Consider the following 26,933-nt stretch of genomic DNA (forward strand, 5'->3'; position numbering starts at 1 on the left):
ACCGAGGGTGCAGTTGTCCTGTTGTCGACGGTGGTGGCTAACTCGTCCTGTTGGCGGGCTTCGTTGGTATATTCAAGTAAAGGGTTACATCGAACCAGGAACAAGAAAAAAAAGGCCCTCGATGGAAATCACAAATTATGGCACGCGTTGAGTGGATCTGATTGGACGTTTTAGTCAAGGTTTTCCTAAGATCCCCCTTCAAACGGGTCCAATTATGGCACATTTAAAAAATGAACAAAATGTGTTAATTGGGCATCAAATTTGTAAGAAGCCTGTAGGCTATATTTTCCCTTCTTAATGTCCTAAGAAAAATATTCATAAGCAAAAAAAAACCAACCGTCTCCCCTTCCGGTCCTGGTGACGATAAACCTGTAAATTAAGGCAGATTTCTGCCACTGGTGTAAATTACGGTCGACTCGTCTGGATGGGAGCCAACAGTGAGGTACAATTTCCCCCATCAATCATTCAATTTAACTCTATCTTAAGATATCGGAACCATCCTTCGGGAGAGGGTGGATACCGACGTCCGTTCACTGACCTCCCCGGTCCATTATCGACCGGGTGTTTCGAGTCCCATTCCACATTCCGAGAGCCGTCCGGAATCAAAGTTCATCATCAATGCCACGTCAGATTTAACTTGTAAATAATTAATCGAGTGATATGAATCCCAAATTAAGTGGATGCTGATTTGTGTGCATGCACGGCTGAAGCGACGCTCAAGCCAGTTCCAGCCATGTGGAACGGAGAGGCCTGCCCCTCAGAAGTACACCCGTGGAAAACTTTGGTTTACCGTTATTTATCTTTCACGTGAACTCCTCCTTCCGAGCAGAAAACCTTAATCTCCAACCCCTTGGATCTTCTGGATGAGTTACCCACGTTCACCGTTTCGCCCACAGAGAAGGAGAGCATATGAAACCGCATAATCATAATCATAACTTTGTCCGTCTACCAGACTCCGACGGGGCCCTGACCGGACCTGCCAAACCGTCTCCACACCGGCCTACCGGAACCATTTTCATTAATCTCGTACGGAATGTTTCGTTGCTTGCTTGTACCGTACGTTACTCGAGCTTCCTAACGTTACCGTCTCGTGAAAGTGAGCCGGTAGAGTAATGATAAATTATGAAATAAATTATATATACACTCTACCTCGACATCAGCTCACAGAGGACGTTAGGCTACGCTGCTCAGAGCTTGGATTCTTTACCGTGCTGCTGGAAAACAGGTGCCAGGTTCCCTCCGGCAAAGGCGCGCGATTTTCTCGCCAATTTGGGCAAAAGAAAACTTTCGCCCCTCCTCGCACACGCTTGACAAACAGTTTGGGAGAAGCCGGAGAGCGTAGAAGTCCAGAACTCCCAATTCTTTGCCACGGAGCCAACCAGCTCAATGTCGCAAAACCACACTCGGTTGAGTTTGTTGTTTGTTTGAGCTCACCAGGTTCTGCACAGGAGAAGGTGGCAGTCATCTTTCCTAAATATTTTCCTCCCTAAGAACCAGGTCAAATCCCATGTACCTGGAGTGCGTGTGTGATCCAATGCTTCGGAATCATAAATTTGTATGAAAAACTTATAATTAAGTTAGAGTGGTCTACCATACCATCGCTGAGGGCAGTAGAGTTTAGCTGAATTTAATTGAATAACCTTGTTTCTTCCAACTCCGCACGGTCGGTTCTTCCGGGCACTTCCGATTATCCCAAGCAGTTGCTTCATGAAAGTCTTTCCGTAACTCACAACGGAAGCCGATGGAAAGAAAGCCTGCCGAAGAAAAAGGAAGCACAATCCGTAACCACAAGACGATGTACGGCTTTTCCTGCAGTTGTTACGATAAGATGGCTATTCTAGGGCCATGTGCTCTCTTGGAATGAGCTACATCTTATTCATCTTCCATCTTCAGTTGCTTATGTAATATTTACTTTATGCAAACCATCAGTTCCGCCAGTTCAACTTCCATCAACAATTGCGATGGCCGGTAGGAAAATAAACTGCACGCCTATTTTCCTCGCTCAAAGTAGCCACACATTGTGCCCGTACGCGAATGATGTCGTTTTTTTCGTCCCATGTTTGTCTTTTCTAATAGCTTTGACTCTTGTGCGAGTAATCGATTCATCTTCGTCCTACACCGATTCGGATGTCACGAAAGATATGTCCTCTTATTATGCAACCCCAAAATCAAACCAAACCAACGATGTTTGATGGAAAATGGTAATGAAAATTGTAGCCATCCTTCCCGTGCTTGCGTTCAGTTCCAAAAACACTGTCCAAAGTCCACCCAAGGGAGTAACTTATCATAAGAGGAAAAAGGTAGCTTCTTCACCGACTGGCAGTGATATATTCGAGGTGATAACATACATAAAAACAAACACACACACACATCCACTTGCATGTATGCTAACGGCATATCTCCGATTTTCTCGACTTCCAGAAGAGGATTCCCTCGGATTTACTAATAACAATTTGACGTCAAGCATGTTCGTCCGGTTTGATTGGGAGGCAGCTGAAAAACTCTGACAGTTTTTCGCAAGAAGTTGATTAAAAACCAACGTAAACCGGGGTAGCCACGTAGCCGGACACGCCAGCAGCCCAAGTGTGGAAAGAAAATTTAATTCGTTCCCTATGAAATATGACCTCGTTGTGTGCGGGGCATTTTAAAAAGAAACATTCCCCGGAGGCTCCTTTATTAGATGTACGTCTAACTTCAGCAAAACTCTAGGCTCTGCTCAAAATGGACATACCCCAGTTTTCAATTGTGGTAAAATGCTCACACATCACTCCATAGTCTTGACAGGCACAATCCAATAAAAGTAATAAATGTTGAAAATGCGATCGGATTGGATTTGCAACTGGAAAAAGTTATGTCATACATAACCTATTTTCGTTAGCAATAGAACAAAAGAATTAGAAAAAAGAAAAAAATCCTCTTTAAATTTGCAGAATAGGGTCATAGTGTATTTTACTTGTGGGAGCGCCTGTCCGTAACCATCCCCGTGAGTTGTGCGTAACATCAGATGTCACTTATTTTCGCTCGAAATTTTAAAATCCTCACACCTTGCTTCACCGTTTAAGTGCCGGAAAATTCATCCAATTGATTCCGTTCTTTTCCCTTCCTTTTTGTGCCCTTTGTACAAAACCAAAAAGAAAAATGTCCGATTTTTAATTCACATATCGCATGAACGTGTGTGATAATGGGGAGGTAATAAAATTTACATAGATAGATAAAATCAGCACATCCTTCAGTGTCCTGTTGCATGGGTTGGACAGTGCACTCTTCGATAATAAACTGAACACACTATGGAACATCGAGAATTCAGAAAATAATTTTATTAAATTTGATAAAATTTGGATAAGAAATTATGAGAGATATTGCACATTTTATTTATTTTTTATTGTACATTATACAAAAATACTATAAATATTAAATTAGTAATAGACAATGACATTTTCTTTTCCCGTTGTGCCAGCGGTATGTTAATTATCGGTAGTTTTACAGCTCGTCTCAGGTTGCGCAGACAAACACGCAAAGCACGCCAGGCACGCCAATGACCACTCACTGCTCTTTCAGCTAAATTAAGTTTTTGACACCTCCCGTGCAAAGTACCGACGGTGTGCCAGTGTCGGACCCGCTAAATGAACCATAAACACTGCACACGAAGGGGCGTAGGCCACCCACTGATAACGATGCAAATGAGGCTACTTTGTTTTGTTTTTCTCCTCGATGACCTGCTCCGAAACCATCGATCCTGTGATCGGGATGGTCACCACGGGTCAACCACATAAAACACTGTCACAGCACCGCCAATGACAATGCACATAAATTAGGGCAAACAATAGGTGTAAATAATGTCCTCGATGCACACCTTCCGTCGGGCCAAATGCCCACTAGCCTTGCCTCCTAAGGATGGCCCGATAAACACTCTCGTCCGGTGAGAGATTTGACCGAGAACACCAGGACACGAACCTTCGGTACGCATCGACGGGGCCGAGAATATGTCCGGTTGGTAGTAGTAGAGCATAAATTCTAGCCCCGGGAAACCGAACCCTGTCACTCAACTCGGTAATAAATTACCACCAGCTGAGCGAATGGTGACAAACTGCCAACGAGCTGGAGCGGTAGGGGAAAGGGCGAAATGCGATGACTCTTCAGCGATGCCCCCCAATGGAAAGCGTGCCACCCGGAGGCCATTTCGAGGGTGTGAAAATAGGGTTTAATTCACCATAAATTTTGTTATTATTGTAATTAAATGTCTATTAATTATGCAAATGCAGACGGCGGTTGGAAAAGCGCACAAGGTCAGGCGCAGGCGGAGGAGTGCCTGAATTAGTTTGACCTGAGAAAACGAGAAAACACACCGATATTATGTATTTCAACGGATTGAGAATCATTCAGTCTTCTTCGCTGCGTACTGAAAAGTATTTACAAATGTACTTCATTTCGAATTCGACATCAAACCGAAAGATATCGCTTTCCTTGAATTTATTGATTTTGGCTTGAGCTGACAATTTGAAGATAACAATAAACAACTCGCTTTAAGGTAAAAAAGAAAGCTGATAAAAAAAATGAAACAATCCTGCAAACGCAAATCAATCGGCGTTGCTGGTGTTAAAAGTGGGAGGAGTCTTACATCTAACGAACAAACAAAAAAAAATCGACCTGAATCCTTATTTATTCACCGATCTCTTTATGTCATTTCGCACGTCTTGCTCCATTAACCGTGCCCGTATTCAAGATGCTCTCGTAGGAAATAAAGTTGTCTTTTCCGAGCTCTTGTCGAGAAAATATAAACTTAAAGAAACCTACCATTAGAGTTTCTACTGAAGAATTTTACCTTCTGTTAGATTTACCGCAAGCGTTTCTCGGTTCAAAATTAGTAAATACTAACTGTCGTCAAATTTAAGAATTATTGTGGTATTGTATTGTTGGAGTTACATCTTATATGTATATGTTCATGTATATGTTCTTTTACCTGCAGTAACCAAATCTACAACTTTTTATCATACAAACATATTGAGAACTGCACTTCAAAGGCCAACATTATGAAATCCCCTAATCTGTTTACATACGTCACATCAAATAGTATTTCTAACACCATCTCCATGTTGATGTTTCTTTAAGGCAAACCCTCGCAAGGAAACACAATAGGAAAAGGTACACCAAACTCTCACCCATAAATGTAACAAACCATCTCAAAAACAAATCAATTACACCGTTTGATATTTGATTTATTCTTTTCGATACTGCATTATTCAGGATTCCGTCGTTACAGGAAGAAGGAGCTCCCGGAAAAAAACAACTACACTTTTTTCCGACGATAGTACCTCTTTGTCTGCTACAAAAATGCTATGAATAGGAATGAATATCCTACCAAATTTGTAACCATATTAAATTTTATTTCCACCATAACTCTGGCTCTCCACAAATGTCGGGCGCTACGGGTCGAAATACGAAGCCGGTCGATCTCGCATCTCTGTCCCAGCGGAGTAGCAAAATTTGTGTGCATTTTAAGTGAATATTGTAGGGAGGACTGTTCCTTGTTTTTTCCATCTTGTACGCCCCGTCGTTGCTGTGATGGCCGAAAGAGTTTGTCACAGGACGCGTCGGACGAGGCGGTTGCTGCTAGGGAGTATATTTTTCTTTGGTCCACGGAATTGAATTCTAAACCACCATATCAAGCGGGGTGGAACCGAGTCAACAGGATAGGATGGTGGTTTTTGTCAGTCAATAAATTTAAACGCCGTCGTGAATGCGCCCTTTTTCTTCTTCCCGATCATCACTTCTGCTGAAATGTAAGGCGGAAGATTTGAGCAAGTGAAATCGACAATTTCTAAGGTGGATAAGCAGAAGCTTAATGTCATAACCTACAGTAAATCTACATTTACTCTCGTAGGTGTTGGTTTGTCTTCTGCATACTTTCACCATACGCACATGATACCAAAGGAAAAGTTCTTGAAATATCCACACTTTGTTGCTGAGAATATTTTTTATTTGAATTACGATATCAATTCGAGAGATCTAGATCCCTTAATCCCTTTTTCCGTTAAAACCGTTAATATTTCGACTTGCGGACTGTTTTAATTCGTAAATACCAAGAATTTGTTACGCCTGTGCACAATAATAGACTCGATCCATTCGATGTGCGGTGTGATATCGTTCATATACAAATCCAAACCGCAACCTTTGCTCAACGTTGATACAACACCATATGCAAACATTGGCATTCGCGGATTTGTGCTATTGATTACTGCTGCCCCATAATCCATCTAGAAGTTAGATAACATAAAGAGAAAGATTACAATCCCACCGAAACAATTATCGTCTAGAATCAGAACTTACCGTACAAGTTCCAGGAATCAGATTAACGTTGTTTTTAAAGCAAACTACATCGTTCGTGCCAGTACCTGTGATGCCACACTCATGTTCTGGTTCGACATCGACAAAGATGGTAGTATTGACTCGTGGACGGGAATGTATCTCATGCTCAGGACGCGTGTCGTATGCACTAAACTGTAGGCCACTGGGCCACACGCCATCGATGTTTCGATTCCAAAGACACGCCGGACGAAACATTCTGGTGTTGACGAATTTTGCCACCTTTATCAACGCAATGTTGTTCTCCGGTTTGCACAGCCGGTACTTTGGGGAGACGTACACATCTCCTACGGTAATGAGCACTGTACCACTGTGTGCGACGTACCGTGGATAGCCCTTGCTAGATGTAACACAAGAAGCCGACGTTAAGAAATACTGATAGTCGATAAGGGTGGCTCCACATTCATATAACGTGGTGACGTTGTCCCAGAGCAAACCAAAGCGATTTAGTGCAAAATTTGAACCCAAGTTTACCGGACTTTCTTGACGAACTCTTCCGGAACAACGAGGCAAGGTGGTGCACTCTGCAAAGATGGGGAAAATTGTTATGCACGGTACGCAACGATTAGCTATACTATATTTATCACTTACCTGTATAGTCAAACGAAGTATTCGTCACCTGCTCAATCCAGTCCACATATTCGCTCACTTTACTGTATACTCCGGTCGATCCTACCGTGCACGGGGTACCGAACGACACCACACCGACTACTAAAGGGAAAACATATCCTTTTACGTCCAACCGCTTCACACCTATTGGTCCGCCAGAGTCTCCCTCGCACGTGTCCATGCTATTGCCAACGGCACAAAATTGATCTGTTCGGAACCCGTCCGGCATCTGACGACGGTTTAGCGTTATTCTTTTAGAGCAATTAGTCATATCGATCGTATTCAGCTCCGCTCGTTGCAGCGTAGGACTGAGCGCTTCAGCAAAACCGGTTGCCCCGAACCCTACCGCATCCATCGGGCCACTGGGGATTTCAAGTTCACGCCACAGACAAGCGTTGCACACGGCCGACGAGTATGTGGCGGGATCCTTGAGTTGAACTATCGCTATGTCGAAGTACCTGCGGGATCCCCGATACTGTGGATGTGAAATGAATCGTGCGATCGCGATCTGTTGAGCAAATTCATCATCTTCCGGACTTCCTAAATCAGTATCACCGATGCGCACCGTATCAGGGGGAATGCTGCAAAACGACATCAACAAAATGGTTCTAGAAGCTGTCCAATCTGTTACCATTATGACTTTTATAAACCTTTCTTACTTCTCTGAATCTCCACCACAGTGAGCTGCAGTGATTATGAAATCATTGGTTATCAAACTTCCACCACAGAGATAGTCAATTGATCCGTTAGAACGTGTCCAGCCGATCGCCACCTGAAACGTCAGGATGTTAAATTATCCGAAAATATCACCTCAATCACGCATTTGTAACATCAACGTTGTACCATGTGTTGAAATTCTCCACGAAATGCTCAAAAACTAACAGGACCGACGTATGGTGTTTGGTAGAATTGATAGAAGTGAAATCTTGAAGGGCAATCTAGGATACCGCAAGTAGAATTCAAATATATTGAACAAAATATTTGTTTGTAATCAACATTGGCCCATCTATTTACCACGGAGCGATGAGCGGTTATAATAATCACTTGGAGGAGTATCGAAAAAAGCAGGTTCCTTAGAATCTTGCCCAAAAGCAGTAGAGCTCAACAACACACACAGGAAAGCTAAGATTTCTATAATGGACCACGCCATTTTTTTCTCTTTATTTTGTCAAGATACGTCTAACAAAAACCACAACGTGTGTTTAATACCCAGCGGCTCGACACGAACTATTCGCATTTCTACACTGCACGGGTGACCCGTGAGTTAATTGCGTTGTGTTTTGTTCTTTATCACCGGCACCATGTGAGTGTAGTGTAATTGAAAACAGATTCCAAGCTGTCTTTTTATAAAAAGAACTATCGATGTCATCACTCCATGCTACACTCTAGAAAAGGGGTAGGCATACATTTCCTAAAAAGAGCCGGACTATTAAAAGTAAACCAAAAGCGCTTATGGCGTAGATTTAATGTTTTCAAGTACCCTATTGAATGGAGTATCAAGTTTCAAAATGGTAAAGTTATATAAAAGTGTTAAAAGTTAAATTGTTGAAATTTTACCGGTATTTTTGTATTTTCATGCTTATTTTCGTTGAATTTTAATTTTTTTCACTTCGTTAAACAATTGTAATCTTCATTATCGGGAAGAAAACAAACCCGACATCGTGAACCATTCCGATAAAAATTGAGCTAGATTTTTTGCATGAAGCACTAAAATTTTCTTATGTGCCGGATAAAATCAGTTGGCGGGCCGGACTTTGCCGACCCCTGCAGAAGTATGGGGATTTATTTACATTACATTTTCACATAACTCATAGGACTTGATTTGATTAAATTTACCTAAATACTTTATTCAATTAAAAAAAAAATCTAACTTATCTTCATGGCAGCTAATTTAACTTATTAACTTATTTATGTAACAGTAAAGTTACGTTAAGGGGAAGATTAGGAGTGGTTTTGTTGAAACCATTCTACTTTAACCCCAGAAAAAGAGAGTTTAGCATGCTTCACCCATTCGCGGCGTAACGACCATCTTTGGTCATGCCGTCATTCGTGTGCTGGTAGAGACGAATGATTGACCGAAGAGGTCAAAGTCTCTAAAATTAAAAAAAAAAATTGGTCATGCCTGCCCGTTAATGGCTTACAAGAAAGTTTCACTTTGTGTAGGTGTATAGTCAGTTCCCTCGAACAGGGTAGGGTCCGGTCTCGTTTGGGATTCGAACTCACGCCGTCAAGGTAGTGAACCCCGGTGCTCATGGACCGATTTTCTGACCAGCGTAATCGCTCAGCTGTCGCGGATTAAGTTCATTAGAAACAAATTTGAACCTCGTTCATTACCCATTGATGATACAACACCGTGTACAGACCTATGAATGGCTCTTGATCAACAAATTGATTGATCTTGATAACAAATTTTTCAAACTAAATATCGATGGCTCCACATTTGTACAACGAATACGTATCTGGGTCATCCCACAGGAAACCGAAAAGAATCGTTGCATTTTAACGTACGAAATTCTGTGAATGGATATTCAAACTCTCATGGAATTTCAAAGGCGTAAATAACACAGCTACAATCATATGGTGTTATAAGGCGATTCTGTTTTCTGGAAACCGAAAAGAAACCGTCAAATACAATAGATTATATTTATTTGACTGGCGACCTGAGATGTGTACTAGAATACATATTCTACTACTTCATATTTAATCTTAAACCAAAATCACATGAATCGTAATGTAACGTAAACCAAAATTTATAAAACCGGAATGTTTAAAAACACAGAAATAGTTCGACTCTATCCGTCAATATATTTTTTGGTCGGCATATAAAAAACTACCCAATACCAACACTTTTTATAACTTTCAAGATTTTATTTTCAATTCCAAAAACTGCCAAGGACAATATTGACCGCCAAAAGACAAGAATGTTGAAATTGGTGAATTTCATAGACACATAATTCTCAAAAAGTTATGCTAGTCGCCTGATTTGGGTTCTAGGATCAATATCAAATGTGTATACGTTTTTAAATTGTTTGTCTATTGTGCAGTTCTTGCGAACTGTGGTTAAAATCTATTCTGTTTTACTCTTACACCTAATGTACTCAAGCATAAAAAGGACTGTAGACAATTAATGAAATAGATTAACCATTATAAAAGGTCAAAACATAAACAATTTGATTGTAGTTTTTTCTATATGGTTGCATGATAAATAATATAATCTGGATGCTAGTACTCAAATTCAATCTGAAAACACAAGATACTGGTCGCGCCTGCGGATGATGATAGACTCAATCCATTCAATGTGGGGTGTCACTTCGGTCACATACAAGTTTGATCCACAGTCTTTACTCAATGTTGATACTAGACCATAAGCAAACACAGGGGACTGCCCCCATAACGTACCGTTTATGACCGGTGCACCATAGTCCATCTGAAATTTGAATTGAAAAATAGTATATAAAATATATTAGGATATGTAAAATGGACGTACATTTACGTACGTACTTCTTTGGTTAATTATTTTTAATTTACTCACCGCACAAAATCCAGGTACCAAATTAACACTGTTCTTATAGCAAAACACATCACTTGCATCCGTCTTGTCCATGTCACATGTGCTTTGACCTTTAGCGTTGACGAAAATAGTACTGTTTGTCAACAAACGTTCTGGCTGATAGGTCACAATAGGTCCATAGGCACTGAAAAGAGAATCACCAGACCACTCTCCGTCGATGTGTCGATTCCAAAGACATGCTGGCCGGAGTTTGTTGATATTGACGAATTTCTCTATCTTTATCAATGCAATGTTATTCGCAGGACTATCTCGGCGGTACTTTGGCGACACGTACACATCTGTAATGGCTATTCGCTCTGCTTTGCTCTGGGCAACATATTTTGGATAGCCCTTGCTGGACATCACGCAGGATGCCAATGTCATCAGAAACTGATGATCGATTAAAGTAGCTCCACATTCGTACAACGAAGATGTCTCGGTATTATCCCACAACAAACCGAAGCGATTCATGGCGTAGTTGTCACCAAACTCCACAGGAATATGTTTCCGAACTCGCCCTATACAATAAGATGACCTGATGCATTCTGCGACGATAAAAGTAATAAGAGAGCTTTCTAGTGTTTAAGAAAATCAATATTGCACAAAGTACTTGCCTGAATAAGCAAATGATGTATTCGTCACCTGTTCAATCCAGTCCGCGAATTCGCTTATCTTGCTATAAACGCCGGTGGATCCAACGATGCATGGAGTACCGAAAGATACTACTCCAACTATTAGAGCATGCTCTGCTCCTCCGACATCCACCCTCTTCACACCGATTGGCCCACCAGAGTCTCCTTCGCAAGTGTCCATATTGCTGCTTGCAGCACAGAATTGGTCCTTCCGGAATCCGTCTGGCATTCGACGACGATTTATTGTTATTCTACTAGTACAATTGCTTCGGTCGATCGCATCTAGCTCCACGCGCTGTAGTGTTGGACTAAGCGCCTCGCCAAAGCCTGTCGCCCCGAAGCCAATCGCATCCATCCGCTCTCGGGGAACATCATCTTCTCGCCACAAACATGCTTTGCAGACAGCGTCTGAAAATGTGGCCTGTCTTTGTAGCTCTATGAGCGCTACATCAAAATAAGCCTTCGAGACCCTATACTGAGGATGTTTAATGAATCGCGCGATCTTAATCTGTTGAGCAAAGTTATCGTCTTCCGGACTCCCGAGGTCGGTATCACCGATGCGCACAGTATCGGGAGGGATGCTACAAAATTATAACAAGCAAGAAAAATGGTTTATTTTAATATAACTTATCATTAGTTGATTATCGTAAATGGTGCTTACTTTTCTGAATCTGCCGCACAATGTGCTGCGGTTAGCACAAATTTATTGGTTATCAAACTTCCACCACAGAGATATTGTACAGATATATTGGAACGTGTCCAACCGATGGCAACCTGTGAAACCAGCATACAAGATTTAAAATCTTTCACACTTTTATGTTAAACCACCAATACCATATGTTGGAACTCTCCACGATACGCTCGCACCCCTCCAAGGCCTCCAACGGGTCTAAGAAAGTCACCAACGTTGGAGTAAAACCGCTTTGGGCAATCTTGATCGAAAAGAATTAATTCATCAATCTGTTTCTTTGAATCTACTAGTTCTGCTTCTACTTACCCCGCAGTGTTGTTCTTTCGTTATAATCGCTTGGAGGAGTCTCAAAAAACAATGGCTCTGCAATATTTTGACCGCGAGCAAACCAATTCAGGAACACAAAACAAAAAATAGTAATGCGTTTAAGCACAAACAACATATTTGACGATCTTTGTTAAACTTTAAGCCGAACAACGAACAAGCCGGGTGTGTCCGTCACGACGTCTCGATACAAACTAACCGAAAATCCGATCCCCAGACGGGGTTGTCTGCCAACAACGTTGTCTTTTGTCATCGTAATAACATTAATTTCTGGTTGTAAATTCTTTGGGAACAGGTTTACCGTTGCCTTGCGCGAATATCGCACCGAAGTAGACGAACTAGAGAACAGGCGTTCGGAAGCCTGAATGAAAACCCAATAACGAAGATTTGTCTGACAGCAGACGCTCAATGAAACTGGTTTTTGGGACAGAAACAAAAAGCCAGTTTTATGGCTTAGCAACAAAAAACAAGGTTTAAGACAAACTGTGTAGACTCAACTTCACTTTTGGTTTCCACAAGGTGATAATGACCTTTTAAGTAGGTAAACAAAATGCGGCCATTTAACTGTCTGTGAACTTCTGTAGTAACCATCTGTTGGAATGGTATGCAACGACATACAATATGTTGGAACTCTCAGCAGTAAATTTGAACTCCGTAAACATCGCCATCTGATCTACACTGGTTTTCTGCTGTAGAGTGATGTGTGCTAAGCAATCTGAAGTTACAGCAAATGATGATTGGGTACCTCTGTTATTTTTATCTTACGATATTACATCTAAACGAGATGCCGACTAACAAAGTGATTCTTTACCAATCGCTGGTATCTTCAACAATGGTGATAATCTTACTAAAAGTACTCGATCTTTCACTTGGTATAGAGAAACAATTTATGACACTTCAAATTTTTTTTCTATATCAAACTTATTGCAAAACAACTTTATTCATAATTTAGAAAACAAAACCGATAGCGTTAATTTATATCAACTCTTTGTGTCGTCCTATTTTTTTTTTTCATTCATCTATTCAATCTGAAAACACAAGATACTGGTCACGTCTACCGATGATAATAGACTCAATCCATTCGATGTGGGGAGTCACGTCGGTCACATACAAGTTTGATCCACAGTCTTTACTCAACGTTGATACTAGGCCATAAGCAAACACAGGCAATCCCCACAAGGTACCGTTAACGACCGGTCCACCATAATCCATCTGTAAATGGGTATTATATTCAATTTATTTTTAAATTAATATTATATATTTCGTTAGTTTATACTTCTTCATTAACTCACCGCGCACACTCCAGGCAATATATTAACGCTGTTCTTGTAGCAAACCACATCACTTGCGTTCGTTTTTTCACAATTATGTTCATTCCTACCCCTGACGAAAATAGTAATATCGTTTGATCTCGATCCTGGCTCATAAGTCACAGCTGGTCCATATGCGCTGAAAATGGAATCACCAGACCACTCTCCGTCGATATTTCGATTCCAAAGACATGCTGGTCGATACATATTGGTGTTGACATATTTCTCAATCTTTATCAATGCAATGTTGTTCGCAGGACTATCTCGACGGTACTTTGGCGACACGTACACATCTGTGATGGCTACTCGCTCTGCATTGCTCTGGGCGACGTATCTCGGATATCCCTTGCTTGACGTCACGCAAGATGCCAATGTCATCAGGAACTGATGGTCGATCAACGTGGCTCCACATTCGTACAACGAATATATGTCGGCCTCATCCCACAGCAAACCGAAGCGATTCATGGCGTAGTTGTCACCGAACTCCACCGAAATATGTTTCCGAACTCGCACGGGACAAAAAGATGACCTCGTGCACACTGTGTCGATGGAAAAAGTTCGTTTATCGTGAGTTTTTGGAAGTGAATATTGTACAAAGTACTTGCCTCCATAGTCGAATGAAGCATTCGTCACTTGTTCGATCCAGTCTACATATTCGCTTATCTTACTATACACACCGGTAGATCCATCAACGCATGGAGTACCAAAAGATACTACTCCGACTACCAATGGGATAACTGCTCCTCCGACATCCACCCTCTTCACACCTATTGGACCACCAGAGTCTCCTTCGCACGTATCCATACCATTTCCAACCGCGCAGAACTGATCGTTCCGGAAGCCGTCTGGCATATGGCGACGGTTTGTTAGTATTCTTTGAGAGCAATTGCTCCGGTCGATCGCATCTAGCTCCATTCGTTGCAGTGTTGGACTGGGCGCTTCACCAAAACCGGTTACCCCGAAGCCAATCGCATCCATTCGTTCCCGGGGAATGTAATTTTCTCGCCACAAACATGCGCTGCACACCGCTGCTGAATATGTGACTGGGTTTTGCAATTCTACTAGCGCTACATCAAAGTAACGTCGTGTGGCCCTATACTGAGGATGTTTAATAAAACGAGCGATCCCGATCTGTTGAGCAAATTCATCGTCTTCCGTGCTCCCTAGATCGGTGTCCCCAATACGCACAGTATCGGGAAGGATGCTTCAAAAATATAACAAGCAAGAAAAATGGTTTATTTTAATATAACTTATCATTAGTTGATTATCGTAAATGGTGCTTACTTTTCTGAATCTGCCGCACAATGTGCTGCGGTTAGCACAAATTTATTGGTTATCAAACTTCCACCACAGAGATATTGTACAGATATATTGGAACGTGTCCAACCGATCGCCACCTGTGAAACCACGATACACGGTTATAAAATCACTTGCATTTCGAAGTTAACGCAATAATACCATGTGTTGGAACTCTCCACGAAACGCACGTACTCCTCCATAGCCGTAGTAAGGTCCAAGAAAGTCCCCAACGTTGGAATAAAACCTTGTTGGACAATCTATACATGGAATATATAATTTTTCATCAATCTTCGAGCATATGTGCCATTTCACCATTTGCTTCTGTGTGTACCTCGCAATGTTGTTCTTTCGTTGTAATCACTTGGAGGAGTATCCAAAAATGAACCCGAAGGTTCAACAGGAGTACTGCCTAACACAAACGCACTCGTTGACACTAACTGGAAAACTGTGATAATTTTCAGTGTGAGTAACATTTGCACAAATTTGTGAAGATAATTTTAAGCAAACAGACACTTGATTGTTTGTCTCCGTCACAATGATCAGACACGAACTAAATGAAAATCTGCACTCCACATGTACTTGTTTGCCGGTGTAGTGCGTATTGCCATTTTATTACTGATCTCATCTGGGATTGTATTCTTTAGGAACAGGTTTTTTCCGTTGTATCTTACCTCAACACAACCACCCATCCAATATGGGGATTCCTTCGATAAAAGGCAGAAAGCTCGTCAAAGTAGAATACCCAAACGGCTTAATGAAACTGGTTTCAGTAGCAACAACAAGGTTGACAAGACTGGTCTTACTGTCTCAACTTTACTTTTAGTTTCTACAAGCTGGCATTGACCTCGCTATGGACTGAATATAAGACGTTCATGCAATTTTTTGAATATTATCGCTTCCATCCATTTGATATGTGGTGTGATTTCTGTGAAGATGATACAGCCTTTTACGATGGATAGCATAAGTTGAAACGCGTTGAACGCCTTTGTAAACTCCGTTATCGCGTCTGGAAATCGGAATATGACATCTTGCAATCCTTCATCGCGTTTGTCACCGTCATTAATGATTCTTTAAACTCGAATATGATACTTGTAAACTTCATTATCGCCCTGTCAGATTGGAGGCCGGTTTGTTTTGGGTTTCATAGATGCAAATTGTGTACACATACATATATAGTCAACCATTCGAAAAAGACGTTACTGTTCACAAATTGTATCCACGCTGTGAATCAATTATTTTAAACGATTGAACGGTTCTATTGAATATCTGTTATGGAAATTGTATATTGTGGTATACACAAATCATAGGAGGGCCCATAGAAACGAAAATGTAAGATTTATTCTTACCAATCTAGTAAGCTTAGATGTGCTGCGGTGAAGGTAATTGCAAGTGAGAATTTCAGATTCCGTGATAAACAAGCTCAGCGAAGGAGAATTTGCCCACTGAGGAGTAGTGAATTGGCCTTTTATTCCCCATTGAAACTGGAAAAGAAGTGTTGGCTCACGTTTATGCCAAACTCGCATATCGAAACTTTTACAATATCGAGATGTTCCTATGTAGCTGTCGCTGACGGAAACCCCAGCACTGACAAACAACTTAATAGGTCACCGCAGCCAATCGCCGATCGTACGATCGTGATTTATCAAATCATCCTTTGAATCCTTGCAGAATATAATAAAAACTATAGTTTGGTCGAAATAGCAAACCTCAACCTTTCGGTTTTTTTGTTTAAGCATTCCCGCGCTGGGATCGTTCTCTCGCTCGGGATGCCTGGCGCTGGCGGGCATTTCTGTGGAGGCGTCTCGCCTCTCGCAGGCTCTCGTCTAGAGCCACTTGCGCCGCGTCCTGGTGCATTGGGGCCGCGTCATGAAGCCGCAGAAGCGCCAGGTTGCGTTGTATGGTGCTGGCGTAAACCCCGGTTGGCATCCGCTGTTGGCGTCGTCGGAGTTGCCTGATGCTGTCCAAAAGCTGCCTTGCTCTACGCCGGAAGGCCAACCGCGTGTCCGGGTCCATGGCCTGGATCCTAGCCCGTAGCGTGGGGTCACTACCGAACCTGCTCGTTCTCGCTCGATCTTGGGCCGCTGCCCGTTCCGCTGCTTGTTCCGTTGCTCGCCGCCTGGCCGCTGCCGTCTGCCGCTCCGCGATGGCTTCCCTCTCGGTGGTCCAGAGCCGCTGGAGCTCGGAACAGATCATTCTTGCTGCCTCCTCCAGTCGATCCCAGGCCTCCGTGCTATAGAGCAGGTGTTCGTGCATGTTGTCGGCGGTAACGGTTGCCAGCCCATGTCCAGACAGGAGCCGCTAGCCCACCCCGGCGAAACGGGGGCACTGGAACACCACGTGCTCCGGCAACTCCTCGGCGTCAGGGCAGGCCGGACAGCCCGGGGATTGGGTAAACTTTTTGGCTGCGAGATACTGGCGGAAAAAGCCGTGCCCCGTCAGCACCTGGGAAAGGTAGAAGTTTACCCGCCCGTGTTTCCGGGCCATCCACCGCTCTCGTCTTCGAACAATGAGGGCTCATTCAGAAAGCGGTAGGTTTGTTCGTTGCTTGTTGATTTCATCAAATGCCGTCGTTGCAGTGAAAGTTGCTGTTCATCGTCTTGAGCTGACACCATGCTTGTTTTTATATATGCACCCAGCAGGACCAGTGCTTCCAACGCGTCATTCTTTTCTAACACTTCTTTTCCAGTTTCAATGGGGAATAAAAGGCCAATTCACTACTCCTCAGTGGGCAAATTCTCCTTCGCTGAGCTTGTTTATCACGGAATCTGAAATTCTCACTTGCAATTACCTTCACCGCAGCACATCTAAGCTTACTAGATTGGTAAGAATAAATCTTACATTTTCGTTTCTATGGGCCCTCCTATGATTTGTGTATACCACAATATACAATTTCCATAACAGATATTCAATAGAACCGTTCAATCGTTTAAAATAATTGATTCACAGCGTGGATACAATTTGTGAACAGTAACGTCTTTTTCGAATGGTTGACTATATATGTATGTGTACACAATTTGCATCTATGAAACCCAAAACAAACCGGCCTCCAATCTGACAGGGCGATAATGAAGTTTACAAGTATCATATTCGAGTTTAAAGAATCATTAATGACGGTGACAAACGCGATGAAGGATTGCAAGATGTCATATTCCGATTTCCAGACGCGATAACGGAGTTTACAAAGGCGTTCAACGCGTTTCAACTTATGCTATCCATCGTAAAAGGCTGTATCGTTCCCACAACCCTGAGACATCCGTGACAGAACACCAAACACTCGATACTCTCCTTCATCCAGTTTTGCCATCACGGGTCCTCCGTAGTCGAGCTGCGAAGAATAGAAATGAAATAAGACAATAGCTCGATTAGAAAACAATTCCATTAGAAAATAAGAGAAATATGCTATGCCTAACCTGGCATGAGGCTGGAACCAAAGATACGTTTCGGCTGAGACATTGCAGACCGGGAGTTGCTTGTGATGATCCGATAAAACACTTTTCACCCGACAAAGGGGAACGGGTCAAGATACGCTTACTGCTATCAAAAAGCTCCACATAATAACTTGTGTCTGGAATCGATGCAGTGAAACTTGGTTCTTTAATCCACGCGCCTTCGCGGTTTAAATTCCAAACACAAGCTGGCAATGCGTCGACCAGATTTGCGTATTTCGACATTTGGACCAAAGCAATGTCGTAACCCGGCTTCCCTGGCTTAAACTGTGGATGAACGAAAACATCCTTCACCGGGACACGTTCGTTCGTCGCAGTGGCAGCAGCGAATTTGGGATAGCCTCTCCTGGAAGACACACAGTCTGCCGAAGTTAGTAAAAACTGGTAATCTATAAGCACTGCTCCACACTGATGAATGTTGCTGTCCGACTCATCCCAGAGCAAACCGAATCGGTTCCATGGTATTGATGTATGGAAATTTGACGTAACGGAAGCATCGCCATTGCGTTCGCAAGCATTTACGCTAGTGCAAACTGTAAGAAAACGAGATAGAGATCAAGAAATACATTCACAGTTATCTTTATCGTTCGGTCGCATTTGATGTGAACTAACTATCGTAACTGAGCGACTGATTCACTTCACGCTCGATCCAATCTATGTACGAGCTCACACGTGTGTAGACTCCCGTAAATCCCTCGATGCAGTGCGATCCGAACGAAACGACTCCCACAATGAGCGGAAACAGATTTCCAAACAGATCCGACCGTCCCGTTTGAATTGGCCCTCCCGAATCACCGGCACAGGTATCCATCGTTGGACTACCAGCACAAAACTGATCTCTACGCAGTCCCTCGGGTGAACTTCGGCTATTAATTGACAGACGTCGGGCGCATTCATTTGCAGCAATCGCCGAAAGCCTCACTTTTTGAAGGAATGGGACTATTTGTTTCGCCGTACCCGAGGGCACCAAACCCTATGGCCTCCATTTCCACACTCGGAGCTTCCGGCTCGAGCCAAATGCAAGCAGTACAAACCGCATTGGAGGGCCAAACGCGCTCGATCAGTTTTACCAACGCTATGTCGTAGTACTTTCGGGATGCTCGATAATTCGGATGCTTGATGAACATTTCGATCGGTACCTCTACGGCACTATAGTCGTCTTCAGTACTGCCTAGGTCGGTGTCACCAAGGCGTACCGTGTCCGGAGGAATGCTGAAAATGATATAGACGATCAACCCGTTAAATTATCACGTGTCTCGATTGTACGCACTTTTCCAAATCAGTAGCGCAATGAGCAGCCGTCAGTAAAAACTGCCATGTAATCAGGCTTCCCCCGCACAGCCAGTCAATTTGGCCATCGGAACGAGTCCACCCAATCACGGCCATATGTTGGAATTCTCCCTGAAAGGCACGTTCCCCTCCAACTGCTGTGATACCGTACGAACTCGATAGGTCTGGTTTGAAGCGAACGGTACATTCTGTAAGAAAACGTGAAAAGCCGTTAATACCGTATATCTAGCTTAAACTGGCTGTTAAATCTTACCATCAAATGAATTTCCTTCAATGAAGTTTTCTGGTGGAGAGTCTAGAAACGCCTGACCGCGAGCTAATGCTACGGTTGAAAGCACAATTTGAAGTAAATAAATCATTTGTTAAAATGTGCCGAAAACATGTGGACTTCAACGCAGAATGGTCAACGCTATACTGAAGTATCTTTCCTAAATCAACCTATCGCGACCATAGGATTGAGCGGCATTAACAGGAGAAACTGGTTTTATGAGTGGGTATGACAAAGCTTTCGTTAACTGCACAACAAAAAACTTAGTGTCGAACAAGTTCGACATGTTGTTTTTTTTTTATTTCATTCATAAGCTCTTTCTTGGCTATACACAATACACCATACTAGCGGTACAACGACCTGTACAACCCGAGCAGCATAATTCGATGAGTTTGGCGTTACACCTGATTTGGTTTACCATAGCATAGCATAGTGCTCTTGATCAAGAAGGTATGGTTAACCCATCAAGGATGTCCATCACCCGGAAGGAATATATACCGTCTATCGTTCCCTGTGGCTAGACTTTAGTCATACTAACTATGTCAGCAAAGTTGATTCTAACTCAGTTCGTGCTTCAATTTTATCTTGTATTATTACATCAATTATAAACAGTCCTAATTGATCACTACAAGTGGAGATTTGTACTAGTTAAGTGTGAAAATCGTCTCAAACTTAACTGATCTCCGATAATTGCAGGAATCTTGAACGCCATTCCCATGACGGCACGATCTACGCTGATGGTGCGTTATCAGTGTCTTCGTTATTTTTTAACAACACCAGAAGAACAATCACAGGCAACAATTCACTCCCCTTAAAGTACACAGTTCAACATCCCGCTCCGGTTCATCCAATCGCTCCATTATCAGAGGGAAGATGATACGATGCGCTCCGGTGCCGCGGCAAGGAACCAGGAACCGACCGGCGCAGTAGCGGTCAAGATTAGTCAACTGTCAGTGGATGAACACCGTGCTTAAGACCGTGCGCTTATCTTCTCGACGCACGGTCTGGCGTGTAGGATCAAGAAGCCAAACAATTACGGCCAAATCAACAACGCGAGCATTCGTGCCGGCCGTTCCATGATGGTCTTCGACTTCTCAGTTGATCTGAAGTGCTTCTAGCGGACGGGTAACGCTGTTCCGTAGCGGTGTTCAAGAAATAGAACAGATCGTTGTTCGGTCTTTTTAACAAATAGCTTCAAAAATGCTCCTTGGCGCGTCCTAGGACGATCGAGTGTATTTGTGCCTTGTGTCTAGTCAAGTTCAATCCTTCCAAAGTTCCTACAATCGCATTTCATTACTTGCCTGTAGTAAGATGGCAAAAGAAGGGGGTATCAGTGCCAGGACCACCCTTTGGTATTTGGTGTTTGTCGGCTTTGCGGTCAACTACATGATCCGGATAAACACCAATATCACGATCGTCGCGATGATAAAACAGTCCGAAACGGAGTTCGTTGGCAACACAAAGGTAGACTATGCCTGCTACGTTACGCTGAACGACTCCGAAAAATCGGAAGACACCTCCACCTTAAACCAGGGACTTAGTTTGTTGCGATCGCGTGAGAGTAAGATCATATCGCCGGAGCAATTGCTGCTGATGTTTCTGAAGGTAAGAATCACCAACATATTGTTAAGGTAAACTTTCCAACCGAGAAGTAACCAAATTAAGGTCAGCATGCCCTAGTATCTCATCTAATTGGACCGCTTATGTGAGGTGTTTATGATAAGTGTTGTCGGTGGCGCCAAAGTGGACAGGTAGATAAGATCATAACGGAAATAAACTTAGTCATGCCGCTAATCCATCACGGGGACGCGCGCGCCACACACAATAAATGTCGCCCGTAAAGATATACGGTATGTTAATCCTGCAAAGACAACAACGATGTAGGGCGTGCTGTTGACGGGCACAACACTATTGTTTTGATGCGGAACAGACAACTACCGGGCTCGGAAGTTCACCCATAAATACGCTTGAGCTTGTTTTCGGCATTGAACTTGACCTTTCTTGACCGTTTGGCAATGGTTGCACCATGACCGACGTGCGATGCACCTTACGCTTTTGCCCATGCCCGCACGAAGCGCTTGTTGACCTGGCAGTAAATAAATTTCACGCCACTTGACTCCGCAATCCATTAGTGCAGCCATAACGTGCCGACGATAGTGGTACCGGCCGTTTGTAAAGTGTGGCTAATCAAAATAGACTTTAATCACGCTGTAAATGGTTCGCTTCTGCGGCGGGGATCATCTGGTCCGGCGTGAGCCGGTTATCTGTAGCGGAGGTTTTTAACGTTTCACTCTTAACTCGCTGTGTTCGTAACGAAGCGTGGTTTTTGCGGCCACGATTAGAAATGAGTGGGTAATGATAGATGGAAGCATAAGCAGTGAGATGCGATAGCAAGAAGCATATTTTTAGCATAGAAACACCGTTTGATTGTCGATCGTATCTCTCGCTGTTGCAGCTCGATCCCCAGAGGGAAGGTTTCGACTGGAACGACTATCAGCAGGGCCTTGTACTCGGTGCGTTCTACTGGCTACATTGGATCACGCAAATACCAGGAGGAATACTGGCCCGTCGGTACGGGACGAAACTCGTGTTTGGGGCAAGCAATGTGATCGGATGCTGGTTGTGCTTCCTGATGCCCATCGCCTCCTACTGGGACTATCGGGTACTGGTGATCCTGCGTGTCCTACAAGGTTTGATATGTGTACGTCTCTAGGGTGATTGTTTGGTTTGGAGAGATGTTCTTATACTAACAATGTTATCCTTAGGGTTTGGCATGGCCAGCTATGCACCACATGGCGGGACAGTGGATTCCCCCCAACGAACGCAGCAAGTTCGTTACGGCATACCTGGGTAGCTCGATCGGAGTCGCACTCAACTTCCCACTGTTCGGGTACATCATCTCTTGGTCGTCCTGGGAGTATGTGTATCATTTTTGCGGCGTGTTTGGCACCGTATGGTACGTGGCCTGGCTGTATCTGGTGTACGATTCACCGGCCGAACACCCGCGTATCCATCCCAACGAGCGCAAGTTCATCGAAAGTTCGCTCGGCATCAGTGACCACTCGGCAAACCATCAGCAGCAGAACTCGCGCGATGAACGCACACCCTGGAAGGCGATTCTGCTCTCGAAACCGATGTGGATCACCGTCATTGCCCAGTGGGGAGGCATATGGGGACTGTTTACGCTCATGACGCAGGCCCCAACGTACTTCAACAACGTGCACGGTTGGAACATCGAGATGACCGGACTCCTGTCGGGCATTCCGCACCTCTGTCGGATGCTGTTCGCGTACTGTTTCTCACTCCTCGGCGATCGGTTGCTGAAGCGTGAACTTATGTCCCGGACAGGAGTGCGCAAGATGGGCGGTACGATGTGCTGTGTCGTGAATGGGTTGTTTGTCTTCGCCCTGGCCTACAGTGGATGTAACTCCCTGATGGCAATCATCTTCCTAACGCTCGCTACCGCAGTGCACGGGGCCGTTTCGACTGGTCCGCTCGCAAGCTTAGTCGACATGAGTCCCCGATACGCGGGAATCCTGCTCGGTGTAAGTGGGATGATCACCGTCATCCCAGGATTCATCTCACCGATCATCGTGGGAATGTTGGGCAATGTAAGTTCACACCGTATATGTCAAGTACCTTCGTCCTCCTGTTAATCTACTACTTGTATTCCATCAGCACACCGTTGAGCAATGGCGCATCATCTTTCTCATCTCCTCCGCCATGCTGATTGTATGCGGGCTACTCTACATGGTGTTCGCTGATTCCACACTACAACCCTGGAACTCCTACGACGATACTGCCGACGCCGATTTTGACGAATTAGAAGGACTTAAGGAGGCCACCGGGAACCCCGAGGGTCCGAAAGATCCCGCGTACCGGATGTATCTTGATGTCCCACAGGATAGCAATGGGAAACACGAAGAAGCCGGACATCCTCGGGCTGAGAGGCTAAGCTCGGTCTGAAGACAGTATTAGTGAATCTGAACCACATAATTGTTTCTCTTGATGCCAAAGTTTGAGTTTGAATAAATTCGCGCAGAACTCTACGCGACTAGTGTAGTGTGCCATAATAAGCCGGTGTCTGGAAGGGGATCCTTGATGTTTGCTTGTTTGCTTGCGGGTTTTAGAGACACCGAAACCAATCTCGAAGCACGTGGCGAAACCACATCACGAAGCTTTGCGGTCAGCCCCTTCCAGGAACCCTCTCATGCATATGCAAGTGACACATTCGATGTACGGGTAGCATCTATAATGCAGAATGTCCACAAACTCCCACCCGGAAGCGCGTGAAGCTGCGATTCATGTAACTTCATTTCCTTCCACACGAACGTAAATATCGAACCGTGCATATGTCCCACAAGCCTCGACAAACGGGTTAGTACCTACGAGGAAAAGGTGTACTACACCTTAAGAGCAACACCAAATCATACACGAGCACGACAAGAAACGCACCTATTTTCCCTTCCACGGTAGGCTGGATGGCACGATAAAATATTCAAATGCAGTAAAAGACACTTTTATGCCCATCATACATTGCGGAAATTTATGTTTATTTGATTTCGATACCATTTTGCGATAACGTCCCGTATCTTGAAACCATCGCCGGTTTCTTTTATCCAGCCTGCCACTTGGGCCCGGGGACTGACGGGTCGTGTCGAGTCGTTTGCACTTCCCGTACCGACCAGCAAGGTGTTGGTAGAAAGGCTTCAACGATATTCAGATAAAGGAAGTTGGGGTAAAAGTGAGCGATTCTCCTAAGCAACTCATCGCCAATGAACTAAGAATAAGAGAAATTTAAATCTCGTTTATCATCTGGATTTATAGAGCCTAGCGGGTTTGTTATGCTAAGAGTTAGTTTTGAATTAGAACAACACTGCATAAATTATTAATAGTATTCTATGAAACATATTTCAAAATTGGGCCAGTTGCGCTTAGCCTCAAGGTAGCAGATGAGTTAAATCACGTATGAAAATAAAGCGGTGAAGAACAGTCATAAAATTGGAAGAAATTAAAGATCAATATTTCCATAACTTTCATTTTTAATATTCAAATTTTAATGAAAAATTATTTTGAATATTTCAATAACAATAAAGCATTTCGATGATTAAGAGAGAAGAGATTTAAATTTTGCATTGGATTCACCACTTGTGAATAAGTACCAAAAGTGGACCAACCCAATACAGTATGCAGAACGTGTTCCTGTTTTATTTCGATAATTATTTTTTTATTTTTTTTTTATATGTCTTGTTTCACATTCTGTACCTAACGTGGTGAAGAATGTTTTTTGAAAATTTAGAATATAAACGAGGCGTAATCTAATTTAAGCCCCTTCAGTAACTTATTTGCTCTCGTTAAACGTGAAGTGCGCAATTTGGCCCCGCCATACTGTATGCTCAAGAAAAGGTGGCTTTTTTCGCCTTTCCACGGCATGTTTTATCGAAAGAAAGTGACATCGCGTTGAGTTATGGGTGTCTATTGATCTGTTTATTTTCCAACACGGCTCCCCCGGATGCGGATTCCGGTAACCATTCGTTTGCAGGATACATTTTGCCCAAAAATTGAATTCGAACGCACAAATACTATATCACCACCGTTACTACTGGAAAATGGAATATTTTGAAGAAATTTATACATCTTATATTTCAAAGAAACATATCCTTAAGGTTGTCAACAATTTGAACAATTGAAATATTGAACACGATCAATTTTCCCATTCAAAATAATGGGTTAACGTTTGGGAATGGAAATTTCTATATGCATTTTCTTGAAAGAAAAACTGTGCTTTAGCTTTTGAAAACTCATTCCACCTTCAACGCATTGAGTTTTTTTGGAAAATGAAAACTACTCATTCGCAACATCGGATTAACTTATTTGGAACAAATTCACATGGTGATCGTGAGGATAAAAGCGGCAGGTTTTCACGGTTTAACGTTCGCGTGACAAATTCGCGTACGGTTTGTTGGCGTCATTTTATTCTTCACTTTCCCGGCGAACTCTTCGCTCTTAAGGAATTTTATGAGACATCATCAATTTTCCCTCCCGTATGCGCCTGACTGACGCGGGAAAGTAAATTCGCTTACCTTTTTTGGCAAATAAAAAGCGACACCAACGCCATTAGTCTTGATCACGTATCATTTACGAGAACGGGGCGCGTAACATAACCCCGCAACGCCGTAAGAACCGGAACCGGGCAAATCGGAAACGGAAGATGGTAATTTGATTGGCTGTCAAGTGCGCACTTCAAGCCTCCGCGAAAGCACTCGGCAAAGGTGGGAAAATGTGCGCCCTGGGGCAGGTTTAGCGGGGCTAAAGCAACCCACTTTTACTACCTCGCATAATCCTCCCAATCGCGTACCAAATTCGATTCGCACAACATAGATGGGGTAGGGTAAAGCTTTCGAGCTCCGGTCTGATGGCGTGGAAATTGCAGTTTGCAATAGCTTTGCCTGCATCATTTGTACCCATCATTCCGAGGGTTGTTTTATCCACCCAATTTATCACCTTTCACAAGTGTACTTCATTTTTCAATACCTTATGTTCTTCGGAACCCGGCGTGCGTTTTTCACTCATCCGATGCAAACGCTTCATGCAAATATACACCACATGGAACAGAGAATTCCGGTGCTGTACAACCGTACGTGCGACATAAGATCATAAAAATTCCAACTCCCAGCGGATTTAGCGGATCCCACCGGTTCCCGGCTCACCAAACAATCGGTCCGTCGGAATCAACTCCTTTGGCGTGCCTCCGCCCAGGGTTCCGAAACCCCGAAGGTTGGTGTTTATCCACGCTGCCAGCGGCAACTTTCGTCACGGGGAAAAAACAAACGCACGGACTCGCACTCTAACGAACACGACAACACCCGCCCCTGGCGTGCGGTTTCCGGCGTCAAGATCAACCTGGGTGATTTTTTTTTCCTGAACCAGAAAAGCCTTCCACCGACCGTTGTTGGAGATGAAAAATTGAAATCCGCTTCCTTGGCGGGTTTCCCCGCACGAATTTGAGCACGAATGTGTAAATTGATTTCTCGTTTTGCACTTTGCGTTGAACGGACGCGGGGCAGAAGAGCAGCCAGGACGAATGTTGGTGGCTTTTGTTTACTTTTATTATTTTTCTTCGGTGGAACGAGTGCCAGAACCAACTTTTT

General features: G+C 43.5%; 3 protein-coding genes and 1 pseudogene across 3 annotated transcripts; 1 reads left to right on the forward strand and 3 right to left on the reverse strand.

Moving 5' to 3' along the window:
- Positions 1–6,065: 6,065 nt before the first annotated feature.
- Positions 6,066–8,632, reverse strand: LOC131267582 (transmembrane protease serine 9-like). The gene is made up of 6 exons (XM_058270493.1): positions 8,626–8,632; positions 7,816–7,841; positions 7,632–7,744; positions 6,955–7,553; positions 6,328–6,887; positions 6,066–6,254 (listed from the first exon to the last, which is right to left on the reverse strand). The coding sequence occupies exons 1-6, from the start codon at positions 8,630–8,632 to the stop codon at positions 6,066–6,068; spliced, it is 1,494 nt and encodes a 497-aa protein (XP_058126476.1).
- A 1,575-nt stretch (positions 8,633–10,207) lies between these two features.
- On the reverse strand, positions 10,208–13,944 carry LOC131267590 (uncharacterized). Its single transcript, XM_058270507.1, has 7 exons — positions 13,551–13,944; positions 12,152–12,208; positions 11,989–12,086; positions 11,816–11,928; positions 11,137–11,735; positions 10,505–11,067; positions 10,208–10,399 (listed from the first exon to the last, which is right to left on the reverse strand). The coding sequence occupies exons 1-7, from the start codon at positions 13,942–13,944 to the stop codon at positions 10,208–10,210; spliced, it is 2,016 nt and encodes a 671-aa protein (XP_058126490.1).
- A 10-nt stretch (positions 13,945–13,954) lies between these two features.
- On the reverse strand, positions 13,955–19,625 carry LOC131267597 (uncharacterized; annotated as a pseudogene).
- Positions 19,626–21,093: 1,468 nt separating this feature from the next.
- Positions 21,094–23,782, forward strand: LOC131259735 (sialin). The gene is made up of 4 exons (XM_058261311.1): positions 21,094–21,387; positions 22,238–22,483; positions 22,548–23,393; positions 23,461–23,782. Exons 1-4 carry the CDS (start codon positions 21,094–21,096, stop codon positions 23,746–23,748), a joined length of 1,674 nt encoding a protein of 557 aa, XP_058117294.1. The 3' UTR covers positions 23,749–23,782.
- Positions 23,783–26,933: the final 3,151 nt, after the last annotated feature.

The sequence above is a fragment of the Anopheles coustani genome, chromosome 3, assembly GCF_943734705.1.
Source record: "Anopheles coustani chromosome 3, idAnoCousDA_361_x.2, whole genome shotgun sequence".
Lineage (NCBI taxonomy): Eukaryota > Metazoa > Arthropoda > Insecta > Diptera > Culicidae > Anopheles > Anopheles coustani.

Excerpts from the sequence above, each read along its gene's own strand:
- LOC131267582 (XM_058270493.1), bottom strand. Across the intron at positions 7,554-7,631 it reads TGTGGTGGAGATTCAGAGAA|CATTCCCCCTGATACGGTGC; the intron begins GTAAGAAAGGTT and ends GTCGTTTTGCAG. Across the intron at positions 6,255-6,327 it reads TGATTCCTGGAACTTGTACG|ATGGATTATGGGGCAGCAGT; the intron begins GTAAGTTCTGAT and ends TCTAACTTCTAG.
- LOC131267590 (XM_058270507.1), bottom strand. The coding sequence starts at position 13,944 with ATGAATCGCTTCGGTTTGCTGTGGGATGAGGCCGACATATATTCGTTG. Across the intron at positions 12,087-12,151 it reads CGAAAGAACAACACTGCGGG|ATTGCCCAAAGCGGTTTTAC; the intron begins GTAAGTAGAAGC and ends TTTTCGATCAAG. Across the intron at positions 11,068-11,136 it reads TACATCATTTGCTTATTCAG|AATGCATCAGGTCATCTTAT; the intron begins GCAAGTACTTTG and ends TTATCGTCGCAG.
- LOC131259735 (XM_058261311.1), top strand. The coding sequence starts at position 21,094 with ATGGCAAAAGAAGGGGGTATCAGTGCCAGGACCACCCTTTGGTATTTG. Across the intron at positions 21,388-22,237 it reads TGCTGCTGATGTTTCTGAAG|CTCGATCCCCAGAGGGAAGG; the intron begins GTAAGAATCACC and ends TCGCTGTTGCAG. Across the intron at positions 23,394-23,460 it reads TCGTGGGAATGTTGGGCAAT|CACACCGTTGAGCAATGGCG; the intron begins GTAAGTTCACAC and ends GTATTCCATCAG.